The following is an 11,611-nucleotide window of genomic DNA, read 5'->3' as shown; positions in this document are numbered from 1 at the left end:
TCCTCCTTCTCTCTTCCATTCCCTCTAAAAATCAATGAAAAAATATCCTCAAGTGAATATTAAAAAAAAAAAAACAGAAACAAATCATTGTGTTAATTAGACTATATTAAATGCTAATACTCTTAATTAGAGGAAAACGTGGAGATTCTGCAGAGGCTTTGGCGGGGGGCGGGGGGAGGGTGTGTGTGTTGCGGGGGAAGCCTGCAAAGTTTTTAGAGTTGGTGGCAATGGTTCCTTAGAGTGTGTGGCCCAGAAACTGCTTCTTTTTCATAAACAAATTTCCTTAGGAATTTATCAGAGTTGGAAAGAGGCAGTGGAGAAGGTAGCTACTTTCAGGGGTCATTAGTTAAAAATGAGAATATATACAGGAGGGAGACATTAGCTAAAAAAATGTATGTGAACACGAGAGAAAGGGATTTTGCTGAAAGGAAATTAATGGAATGGTTGAAGAGGAAGACATGGTTGGGACTCCGCAAATCCTCCAGAGGAAGCGTTTGAAAGTTGGGGGGTAGTTCCCCCTTGGCAGGTCCACAGTTGGAGTATTTTGGTGGTTAGTCCAGTGGGACTAGGGCGTGCTCAGAAAGGATTCACAGAACATGGATTGCTCACAGAGGCAGATGTTTTACAGGCACTTACCACTTATCACTCAACTTATAAAGAAACTGTTGAGCCAAAGAGTAAAAAATTTTACCTTCATCCACCCAGATTTAATGTTGGGACTTAGTTCTTAACTATACAAATATATTTCTGTTCCCCTGTTCCTTTTACTAAACCTACCCACTCTGTACTTCTTCAAGAACCAAGTTTAAAAAATAACTTTAGGTAGTTAAAAATCAAAACCACCTATGTTCTAATTTTTAAAAAGCAGCAATTATCTTTGATGTAAGAATCTGAAATTGATGTTAAATTTTAAAATTTCCCAGACCAATTTTTTGAAGATAACAAGATATAATAAATAATTTGTTCCTTACTAATTTCCAACTAATTTTTAAGACAGAGAACAGATTTTAGCTTTGAGTTATCTAGGAAGAAATAAATTGTCAAGTAAATTAATAGTGACTTCACCAATAAATTATTTAATATCTTAAGAGGAAAATAATCAAGTACTCAATTGTTTATAGTTACTAAATAAAATATACTGGTTATTAATTTTAAAAATGTAATTATTGATAAAAGCTCTTTATGCCTATTGAGTATAGGTCTAAGCATTGAGAACCTGAAAGTAATAACATTTCAAGTGTCCTATGAATTCAGAATTTCAAGAATTCATGAATTATAATAATTAGTTATTTTAGGGAACTATTACTTCTTATTGTAGTCAAATCCTCTTATATTCACTTTCCATAGATTGAAAAATTTATAAAAGAAACATAATTAAGTTGCTTTTTAAAAAATTACTAACCTTGGACAGATTTTTTAAGTCAAAGTCTGTATGTTAAACACTAATTGGGTAGCAGGGAATACAGGTGTTTAGTATATACTACCACTCAGTTTGCATGAATCTGTCAAAAAAATATTATCTATTTGTACTGCTCCAGTCACTGTAAATGATTGTTAATTGCAATGAAGAAAAAATAACTCACAACCAACATGGTGCACATTAAACAAGTTACATAATATATACAAACATATATAAATAGTGTCAGATATAAACTAAACATTACACTCAAAGAGAGTTAGAAACCTTCTGCATGTGCTCTAAGAACCCATGACTGAAATAGAGTATATGTGAATTGCAGAACAGGATATGTGAACATTTTAATTACTTGGAGGTTCTACATTAACATTTGAAGATGTTAATTTTGTAATATAAGCTACTGTCTCTGAAGACATTGAGATGTCAATGAAAAGGAGGGAGAAAATGGAAAGTAAAATTCCTGGGAGGAAGTATTTTAAATAATTCTGAGGAATACAAGTAGTCTTCTTTATTACTTCCCCATAAAGAAGGAAGCTCGATGTCCCATAAACCTATTAATACTGAACTCTCTTTTGGTCCTCCTCTCTTTGAACAGAAGGCATGTTGGGCCGTAAAAAGAAGCTTTTCATCACAGGCAAAGTCCCAGTGGCCCTGAGAGTAGAGGGAGCCCTGTGTCCTGGAGGCCGAGAGAGTGTTCACGAGCCTGCCCTCCGCCCGTTTCTCACAGAGACACTGTGTCCCTGCAGCCCCTAGAGAATGGTCATTCTTAAATGAAGTTCTCTTGTGAGGACATCTGATCAACAAATGGGTTTTTTCCCCTTCATTCAAATGTGACATTTTCAAGGGCATATGCTAATTCATTTCTTTCCTTTCCAGAAGGAACCTAAAGCCAAATTTGAATCTTAATCTGGATGGGATCAGCTCCGTGGATGCTTGAGGCCCTCATTGGGTGAAGTGTGACCAGCAAACCAGGGCTGTGGCTCTGGGGGGTGAGGGGAGGTGGGAAGAGAGGGAGGAGGAGTGTTTACAGAGAGGCAGAGTCTCAGACCTCACCCAAGACCCTGCATTCTAGGCTCCAAGGTGACTGAGACATGCTTAACAGTTTGAGGAGCACTGCTCTCGGCTTCTTTATAAGCTTCACTAAAGAATGGGGTCCTCATAATTCCAGTCTGGGGGTCCTCAGGGCACAGAGATGGCCCTTGGCAAATTATCGCATTTCAACACTCGCTATTGGCAACAGCTGGAAGAGCAGTTTTGGCAAAGATCCTCATGTCTTTTGGCCATATGCCAAAAATACTGTAAAAATAGCATTTTGTACAAATTCTCCAAACCATGACATGTCTATTTATGATTTGGGTTTGGTTGTGTTGCTAGTCAAACAATATATAAAAAGTACATATAGAAACAGGCTAAATAAATAACAGGCCACCATAAGACTAAGAGAGATTTAAGTTTTCTAGGTGTGATATTATAAGTTAGGTCTGGCATTTTAACTATAAAACTAAAAGAAAAGGTCTAATCAATTACCATGAAAAAAACATGATTACTTTGCTTTTATTATATATATATATAAGCCACTGTTTTGGTTTATTCCTTACCATAAAAAGTAGACAAATCTGCCCTAGTTGGTTTGGCTCAGTGGATAGAGAGCCAGCCCGCAGATTAAGGGTCTGGGGTTCAATTCCGGTCAAGGGCACATACCTCGGTTGGAGGTTCAATCCCTGGCCCTGGTCGGGACATGTGCGAAAGGCAACCAATCCATGTGTCCCACATTGATGTTTCTCTCTGTCTCTCCCCGTCCCTACCACTCTCCGGGAAAATATCCTCAGCTGAGGATAAACAAACAAACAAAAAAGTAAGCAAATCTGTAGGTTAGACCAGGCTCCTACCTTTATATCCTGTGGGTTGATATGTGGGTTTGTTTGACATCGTAGAGGTCCCAAAGTTTGAATATGAAAAATATAAAGAAGAAACTCATCCCGGGCAGAGAATGGCCAGCCCACCTCCAGAAGGGTGTCACTGATGGCACTCGGTCCGATATTGTGCAACTACAAGCAAGGAACACATCCTGTTACGGCACAACACAGGCAGGGAGAGGAGCTCAAACTCCACACAGTCTGCACCCATTCTGGAAAGCATGACTTTTGGTTTTACGTCATCTGGACTATGACTGTGAAAAATAAGAAGTAGAGTCTCTAAAAGCAAGAGGAGCTCTGGAAGTAAGATGTGCTGGAGCTTAGGGCAGACTCTTCAATCTGTGAGGCTCTCAGAGCAGATTTCCTCTGCACAGACCACATTAACCATGTCTGATCATTGTGATGCTTACCTTAAATTTATATTAATTTAATTGCAGTGTTAGAAATGCAATTTGAATTATATGCTTTCAAAACCCAGTTATTCTTTCTTTGCACTGAAATCGCTTCTTTCCTGACTACTGACTTGCCAATTGCAACCATATGTGATGCACTCTCTTTCACCTTCTGGAAACATGGCTATCCATCAGATGCCAAAGGCCTGGCTCACCACAGTTCACTTCAAGTGCGCATTTCAAAGCTGAGCTCCTTCTGTTTTAATCAGCAAATCTCAGGGAACGAAAGGCACATCCCAGAAGAGATGAACATTTCAAGCAAAAGAATCCTGCACTCACAGGACACAAAACAGCTTACCAAAACACTAAGTATATTCACATTTATTGTGGTCTTAAAAATTCAAAGTTAGCAGGGACCTTTGTGTGTGTGTTTTCCACAGTTCTGACAATTGTTGTGGTCAATAAAATCATTTATAATTGGTTTTCTTTATTAGGTGGCACATTTAATTCGTGTTATCAAAACAACGTGGCATGCATTGATAGCAGTATATTTCGAGACATGTAAGAAGCATTCGGTGATTTCTTTTGGCGCTACTGATTATTACCCTAAAATTTTATGATTTGTTTATGCTAAGATTAAAAGCAGGCATGCCCTGAGATTCCTGAGAATGATTGAATTTGAATATGTTTCAAACTTTATAGTCTCACCACTCTTAAGCAGAAAGTAGTGCACAGAAGATTTAATAAATTATTTGACAACTTTCCCTGCCCCTTCCCCCCCCCACCCCACCCCCCAGTGAAGTTCTTAATCCAAGTGGCCTTGGGGACCATGTTATCATTTTGCTATCAAGAGGGTTTAAGGCACAGCTTTGGACAGGGCTTCTGCTTCTGAACAGCAGGGTGGGCAGATGACAGAGGCGTTCCTGTCATCTGCCAGGAGTTGATGCCTCTTCCCCATCTATGTAAACCGCTCATCAGTTTTGAAATGGCTTTATTGTTAAGTGCAGAGAGTGGAGTTTGAAATGAAAGTCATAGTCAGAATTATTAGATCAGTGGCATGGGTTACATAGGAAAGGGGGCATTAATCAGGAAGAAACCTCTGAGCGTCAACCTATGAACCAGGCGGTCGAAGTTCAATTCCAGGTCAGGGCACATGCCCGGGTTGCGGGCTTGGTCCCCAGTTGGGGGCTTGCAGGAGGCAGCCGATCAATGATTCTCTCCCATCATTGATGTTTCTACCTCTCTCTCCCTGTTCTTTCCTCTCTGAAATCAATAAAAATAATTTTTTTTTAAAAAAAGGAGAAACCTCAAATGGATAATGGCTTAGAATATCATTTTTACCAAAATTCCACTTCTGGTCTCTTGAAAATGAACAGGAATAACTACTCTCCACTGAGAGCATTAACTTTATTTTAAAAAAACAAAAAAATGAACAACTACTACACTAATCGTTTACTATATCTTGGCTTCTAACTGTAAAACATTTACATGTCTCAGATGCTATATCAGCAAAGCTCCTCCCTATTCACTATTTGACATTTGAAGTGAGAAAAGATTTACTCATGAGCCACTGGCTCGCTTCTGGAAAACATTTTACTAATCAGCAGACTACTTCAACTCTCAGAATAAGTTATTTGTGTTTAATTGGGCTTATGAATGAACAGTAAAATTATTCTTATTAATCCCCCATCCACCCATCATATATATTATATACACATTTTTTTGTATAATAGTGGGCAATACATAAAAGCTCCTCTGGTACCTTTGGTTGGTGACCTTCAGTTTAGAATGTGGGTGGGTTTTAAGGATATCTGAAAATGTAAGAATAAGTGAAATAAAGTCTAGGGAGCTTGTTAGTTTTATGCTTAGGCTGTCTAAACATTAAAAAGAGAGGAAATAAAGGCCATTTAACAAAGAAGAGCAGTAACAAGATAAGATGCTTTTCCCTATATAATGGCTCTCACCACTGAAAACAAGTGTCTTGTTAAGACACTCCCCCACCTCCTCCATTGCAATATGGTAGCAGAAAAGCACAAATGTGGGCAGTGTATGAAGCTCAGATTTGTTGTCTTTTAAAAAGCTATGAAGCATTTATTAGTCAAGAGCATATTAATAAACCGCTAACACAGCTTCACCAGACAACAGCTACCTCATAAATATGTTCCACCAGTGGTCCAACTCCTTCCTCTTTGCGGGGTTCCTCTTCTGGTTCCCAGTTATGAATGGGCAGAACAATCTGCGGCGGGTGGGAGACTCTGAAACATGGAAAGTTACGTTAACTGCTGATGGTGGCACCTGTAAGGAATGCCTCACTAGTGTCAGTGCCACAGTGCCAGGAGAAAGTGCTCTCGGTTTATTTGGATATTGCCTAGAAGGAAAACAGTATTGAAAGTGATGTTCAGCAAAATAACTATCAGAATGGTGAAGGGTCTGAAACATCCACCATAGGCTCTAAAGTGCCAGTCTCTAGCTCAGAGATCGGCTATTTTACAGCATCTCATCTCATCTCTTGAGGTGGATAATTTAGCATATACATACATACATAAATATATATATATATATTAGATCCTGTTTAAGTGTAAGTGTGAGTGTGTGCATGCCTGTGTGTGTGTGTATGGGATATACAATTCCTACTTTCAGCCATATCAAGAAATAGGACTTTTGTGTGTGAATAAAAGTCTAGAATTTTGTGTGGGGTGTTAAATGTCCAGTGAAATACTTCATAGTAGAAAAATAACTGCTTGTATATTCCTCTTTCCTAGGTTTCTTTGATTTCCTATTAATTCAGCCATACCTCTCAAAAGGCCAGGCCTGGAACCAAAACAAAATAAAGCCTTTTCACATTCTAAAGTCATTTTACAGATAACCCAAGGGTAACTTAAATGGTGTAATCATGTAAGTAGGATATTAACTCGACAGCTAGGTATTTTTGCCTCCAACTTACACCTTGAGAGTGAGCACTGGATGAATGAAATGTAGTACATGGCGCTATTCCATATTAAAAGCTGATTATAAACCAAATGATTATTTTCACACAATCTCAAAAAAGTTAATTCTTAGAAAACCCATAATGCTTTCTAGTAATTTTCAGCTAAAGATATATTTAAAAGACTTTTCTAGACTTTCAGCTAAAAGTAACTTCATCGTGACTTTTGGCAATCAGATGTCTTAAATGCCCTTTTTAAGGGTATCTGGTAATTAACACAGCCTCTAGCAACTTTGAACTTTATCTTTTTTCCTCCCCTGGCAAACTCTTTCTAAAGCAGAAACTACACTTTATTGGGTTAAATTCTGAACGTAGGGCAAATAATTTAATGTCTGTGCGTCTCTATTTCCTCATCTGGAAAATTGTGAAGATAAACTTTTTGGTTGCACACCACAAATAATTGGAAAACATCTCAAAGGCTTTGGGTCAAAGTTAATTTGGGGGCATTGTCTTCTAGGGGTGGCTATAAATACGTTTTTAAAACTGAAAACCACAGAAATGCATGAAATTGTGAAGTATTTTGCATCCATTCTTACGGTGCAATTATTAAATAAAAAGTGCAGGGCACAGCCTTGCTGGGGGATACCTCAACATCCTCCACTCTCAAAGTGGTTTGCTTTTATGTCATGCATCCTTTACCTACTTAATTTGATTAAATCCTGTTTAGACCAAACATAGGGAACTTGGTAAAGAAGAGTCTAGACCAGTGGTTCTCAATGCCGCGGCCCTTTAATACAGTTCCTCATGTTGTAGTTACCCCCAATTTCATTGTTACAAATTGAACATAATTAAAGCATAGTGATTAATCACAAAAACAATATGTAATTATATATGTGTTTTCCGGTCTTAGGCGATCCCTGTGAAAGGGTTGTTCGACCCCCAAAGGGGTCACAACCCACAGGTTGAGAACCGCTGGTTTAGAAGATGACAGGTTTCTTTCATTAGAGGGAAGTCCAGAGCGCTTGGGCTTCCATTCCCACATGGTCTTGATGACCTCACTACCCAAAGCTTTATTTCGCTCTTAGACTTCTCAGCTTGGCAACAATAGAGTTGATTTCATCATGCCTACATCCATTGTGAGGCTCTAGGAAAACTTGTGTTTTGTTTTGTTCTCATGATCATTAATCCTAAAGGACTGGTCATGAATTCTCTGGGACCACAGAATCATAGTTAGATCTGGGGCCAGTATTATGGAGACATTGTGACTGAAATCCCTCACTTTATAAATGAAATAAAAACTGAAGGCCAGAGAAGTAGGGATGTAATTGCAGGTGAAGATTAGAGCTCAGGTTTGCTCAGCACCATCCACTCTGTTTCCAATATACAGCGCACCACAGGAGCCACGGGCTGCAGTGGCTTTAGTAAACACAACTTAAAAGGACAGTTCCCGGCCCATTTCTATAACAAAATCAAATAAAAATCTATAAAGAAACCTATCACAGGGTGTGGCAAAATCATTTAAAAAGTATGACTCACAGAATTCACATATCTATCCTCTGAAAACCTTGCCAAACCTGGGGAAACCATGGCAAAGAATGGTTCTCTAAAGATCCCAACTAAATAAGGAAGCATTGTTCAATATTTTCAAAGTTATTATTTTTTTAGAAGGAAGGGAGAAAGAATATAATTAACTAATTAGCCTAGGAGAACAGCCAGTGCAGTAATCCAACAACTCTTATGTAATAGCCTCACATTCTAAGATGCAGGATAGAGCATTACTCACAGAGACCCTTAAGCAATAAGGAAATTAGGGTACTCAGTGGTAACACTGGATATTGGGAAGACCTTTGAGGGAAAGCAATGAATTAGATTTTTGATCATTTAAAATCTATATGCTATCAGGAAGTTAAAATCTGATAATGTAGTAGTATGCCATGACCCAATTTTCATATCCCTGTTTTCAGCAGTATTAGTCCAAAATAGCAAAGACTATCATTTATGGAACAATGTTTGTTCTACCTGCTGTAGATAATAGCTATGCAGAAAATGGTTGTTCATGATTGTAGGCTCTCTTAATACAAACCCATTCAGTCCTGATTACTTTATACAAGGTAAGATTTTCTTATTCTTCAAGATCTCAATATATGTGGTGCTGCTTCTTGTGACCAAGTTTACTTCTTACATAACTATGCTAAATTAATCCTCTGTGCCAACAGGTGACAGGTACATCTGTTTAAGGACAGTGTTGACATTACCTAGCTTGGAAACAAATGAAACAAGTCTCAATAGTTTTCCCATCCCCCAAAATAAATCCATTTGAGTTTACTTTAAATTACAAAACAATGCTAAATTTTTGAAAAGAACTTTTAGAGACAGTGCATGATATCATACACTGGAATAAAGATCATTGGCCAAAAAGAAAATTAGATTTTCCTGAGGACTAAACATAGAAGATTTTCAACACAGTGACTATTTTTAAGAATTAAACATTAGAACTAATGTTTTTTTTTGCTGAGTATTTGGAGGAAAGAGTTTCATTTTGTAAAATGACCAAAAAAGAACTTTAACACTAACTTAGAGAAAAAATGGTCTATTGTTGAACATTAAGCAATTAAAATAATTGGTACCCATATGAAAAACCCAATTTTAATTATCTGTTTTGATTATTGGTATAATGAATAGAAACATTTCTACCTTTTTTACTTAGAAACATTAGTGCAATAAGTGACGACAGAAATACATTTAAAAATATTAATCTTGCAAAATGAATATGTGAAAATAGCTACATTAATCCCTTAGCTTCCTTGGACTTATGAAATAAAAGCAGTTCCTAACTTAAAATTTATTTTGGAATAAAACAGTTTCAATTTATTTTTGGTTAGCAAAACAAGGATAAGCTAAATTTACAGAAGGAGAAAAACATTTATATATATACTAGTTATGATTTTTTAAAAAAGATAATAATGTTTCTGTTTTCTTTTCTGATTAAAAAAAATAGTGTTTTTCTTATCAAGAGAGGGATGGGGAATTAAACCAGAAATTCACAAAAATAAAATGGATTAGCTCCAAATATCTGTAAATCAAACAGGACACTTCCTATGAGTCAACTCATAAGTTAGAGGAAATCAAAAAGGAAATTAGAAAGTACTTTGAAGTGAACTTACAGTGAAAACCCAACATATCAACACTTATGTATGCTACTAACGCAGGGAAATTTATAGCACAAAACACTCATGCAAGAAAAGAAGACAGGTCTCCCATCAATGACCTAATTTCTACATAGAGGAAGGAGAAAGAAAAAAAAGAGAGAAACCCCAACCCAAAATGAGCAGAAGGAAGGAAATAATAACAATAAAAGCAGAAACCAATGGAATAGAAAACAAAAACAAAAACAAATTTTTAAATCAATGAACCAAAAAAAATGGTGCTTTGAAAAAAGATCACTAAACTCTAGCCCAACTGATCTGGGGAAAAAGGTAGAAGATACAAATCGCCAATATTGGGAATGATGAGGGAACATCATTTGAAGTCCTTCCTACAGATAGTAAAAGGAAAATGAGAGATTATGAACAACTTCATGTGAAAACATGTAACAACTTACATGAAATAAACAAATTCCTTGAAAGACTACCAAAGCTCACTCAAGTAGAAACAGAGAATATAAATAGTTCTATATCAAAGAATGCAATTGAATTATTAAAACCTTCCAGCAAAAACAAAAAGACAAACAAACAAATAAACTAAAAACAAAATATTCCAGACTCACGTGGCTTACTGGTGATTTTTACCAAATATTTAAGAAAAAAATAATACAAATTCTACACAACTCTTTCAGAAAATAGAGCAGATGGAGAAATAATTCCAACTCATTTTACAAAACTGGCACACCCCTGATACCAAAAATCAGAAAAAGATATTGTAAGAAAAGAAAATTACAGATCTATATTTCTCATGAACATATATGCCAAAGTCACTAACAAAATTTTAAGTTGAGTCCCATAATATATAAAGAGAACAATAATCATGACTAAGTGTGCTTCTTCCCCAGAAAGTTTGGTTTTAAAATTCAAGCGCGCGCGCACACACACACGCACACACACACACACACACACTGTAAAATATGATGTTAGAAACATTAATGTGTTATGCATATGTAAAGGCCCAGGTGGTAGTTGGGGGCAGGATGGATGAGGTCAATAGAGAGCAAAGGGGACATTTGTAATACTTTCAACAATAAAGATAAATTAAAAAAAACACATAAATGTGGAGGAGTAAAAACTATAGTAGTTTTAGAATGTGTTTGAACTTGAAGAGCTATCAACTTATAATAGATTGCTACAAACATCGCTTGTTATATATGAATCTCGTGGTAACAAGAAACCAAAAACCTATAATTGATAGACAAAAAATAAAGAGAAAGGAATCCAAACACATCACACTACAGAAAGTCCTCAATGCACAGGAGAGGAGAGCAAGAGAAGAAGAAAGGAACAGAAAAGAACTATGGAAAACAACCAGAAAACAATGAATAAAATGGCAATAAGTACAAATCTATCAACAATTACTTTAAATGTAAATAGACTATGCCCTGGCTGGTTTTTCTCGGTGGTTAAAGCATCAGCCCAAGGACCAAAGGATTGCAAGTTCAATTTCAGGTCAAGGGCACATACCTCTGTTGCAGGTTTGATCCCCAGGCTGGGTGCCTACAGAAGACAGCTGATCAGTGTTTCTCTCGCCTCAATATTTTTCTCTTTCTCTCTCTCTCCGTTTCTCTCTCTCTAAAAATCAATGAACAGATCAAAGGATGAGGAAAATAATAACAATAGTAATAATTTGGAGCAATGGAAACACTGTATATTCTCTGATCCTAAAATTCCACATCTGAGCATAAACTATTCTGATAGTCAGAAAATATATACAAGAAGGTTTGTTTAAAAAAAGTAGATAAAAACAAGAAAAG

General features: G+C 36.7%; 1 protein-coding gene across 1 annotated transcript in view; it reads right to left on the bottom strand.

The window, feature by feature from the left end:
* The window catches only part of ITGA8 (integrin subunit alpha 8), a 201,994-nt gene that overhangs the window by 28,028 nt on the left and 162,355 nt on the right, over nt 1-11,611 (bottom strand). The window contains exons 24-25 of the mRNA XM_006756159.2: nt 5,875-5,980; nt 3,307-3,465 (exon numbers count right to left, since the gene is read on the bottom strand). Coding sequence (XP_006756222.1) covers nt 3,307-3,465; nt 5,875-5,980 — 265 coding nt within the window. The remainder of the gene's footprint in view (nt 1-3,306; nt 3,466-5,874; nt 5,981-11,611) is intronic.

The sequence above is a fragment of the Myotis davidii genome, unplaced genomic scaffold, assembly GCF_000327345.1.
Source record: "Myotis davidii unplaced genomic scaffold, ASM32734v1 scaffold494, whole genome shotgun sequence".
In the NCBI taxonomy this organism is placed as follows: domain Eukaryota; kingdom Metazoa; phylum Chordata; class Mammalia; order Chiroptera; family Vespertilionidae; genus Myotis; species Myotis davidii.
The sequence above is the reverse complement of the archived record's forward strand: the minus strand, read 5'-3'. Positions and strand labels throughout refer to the sequence as shown.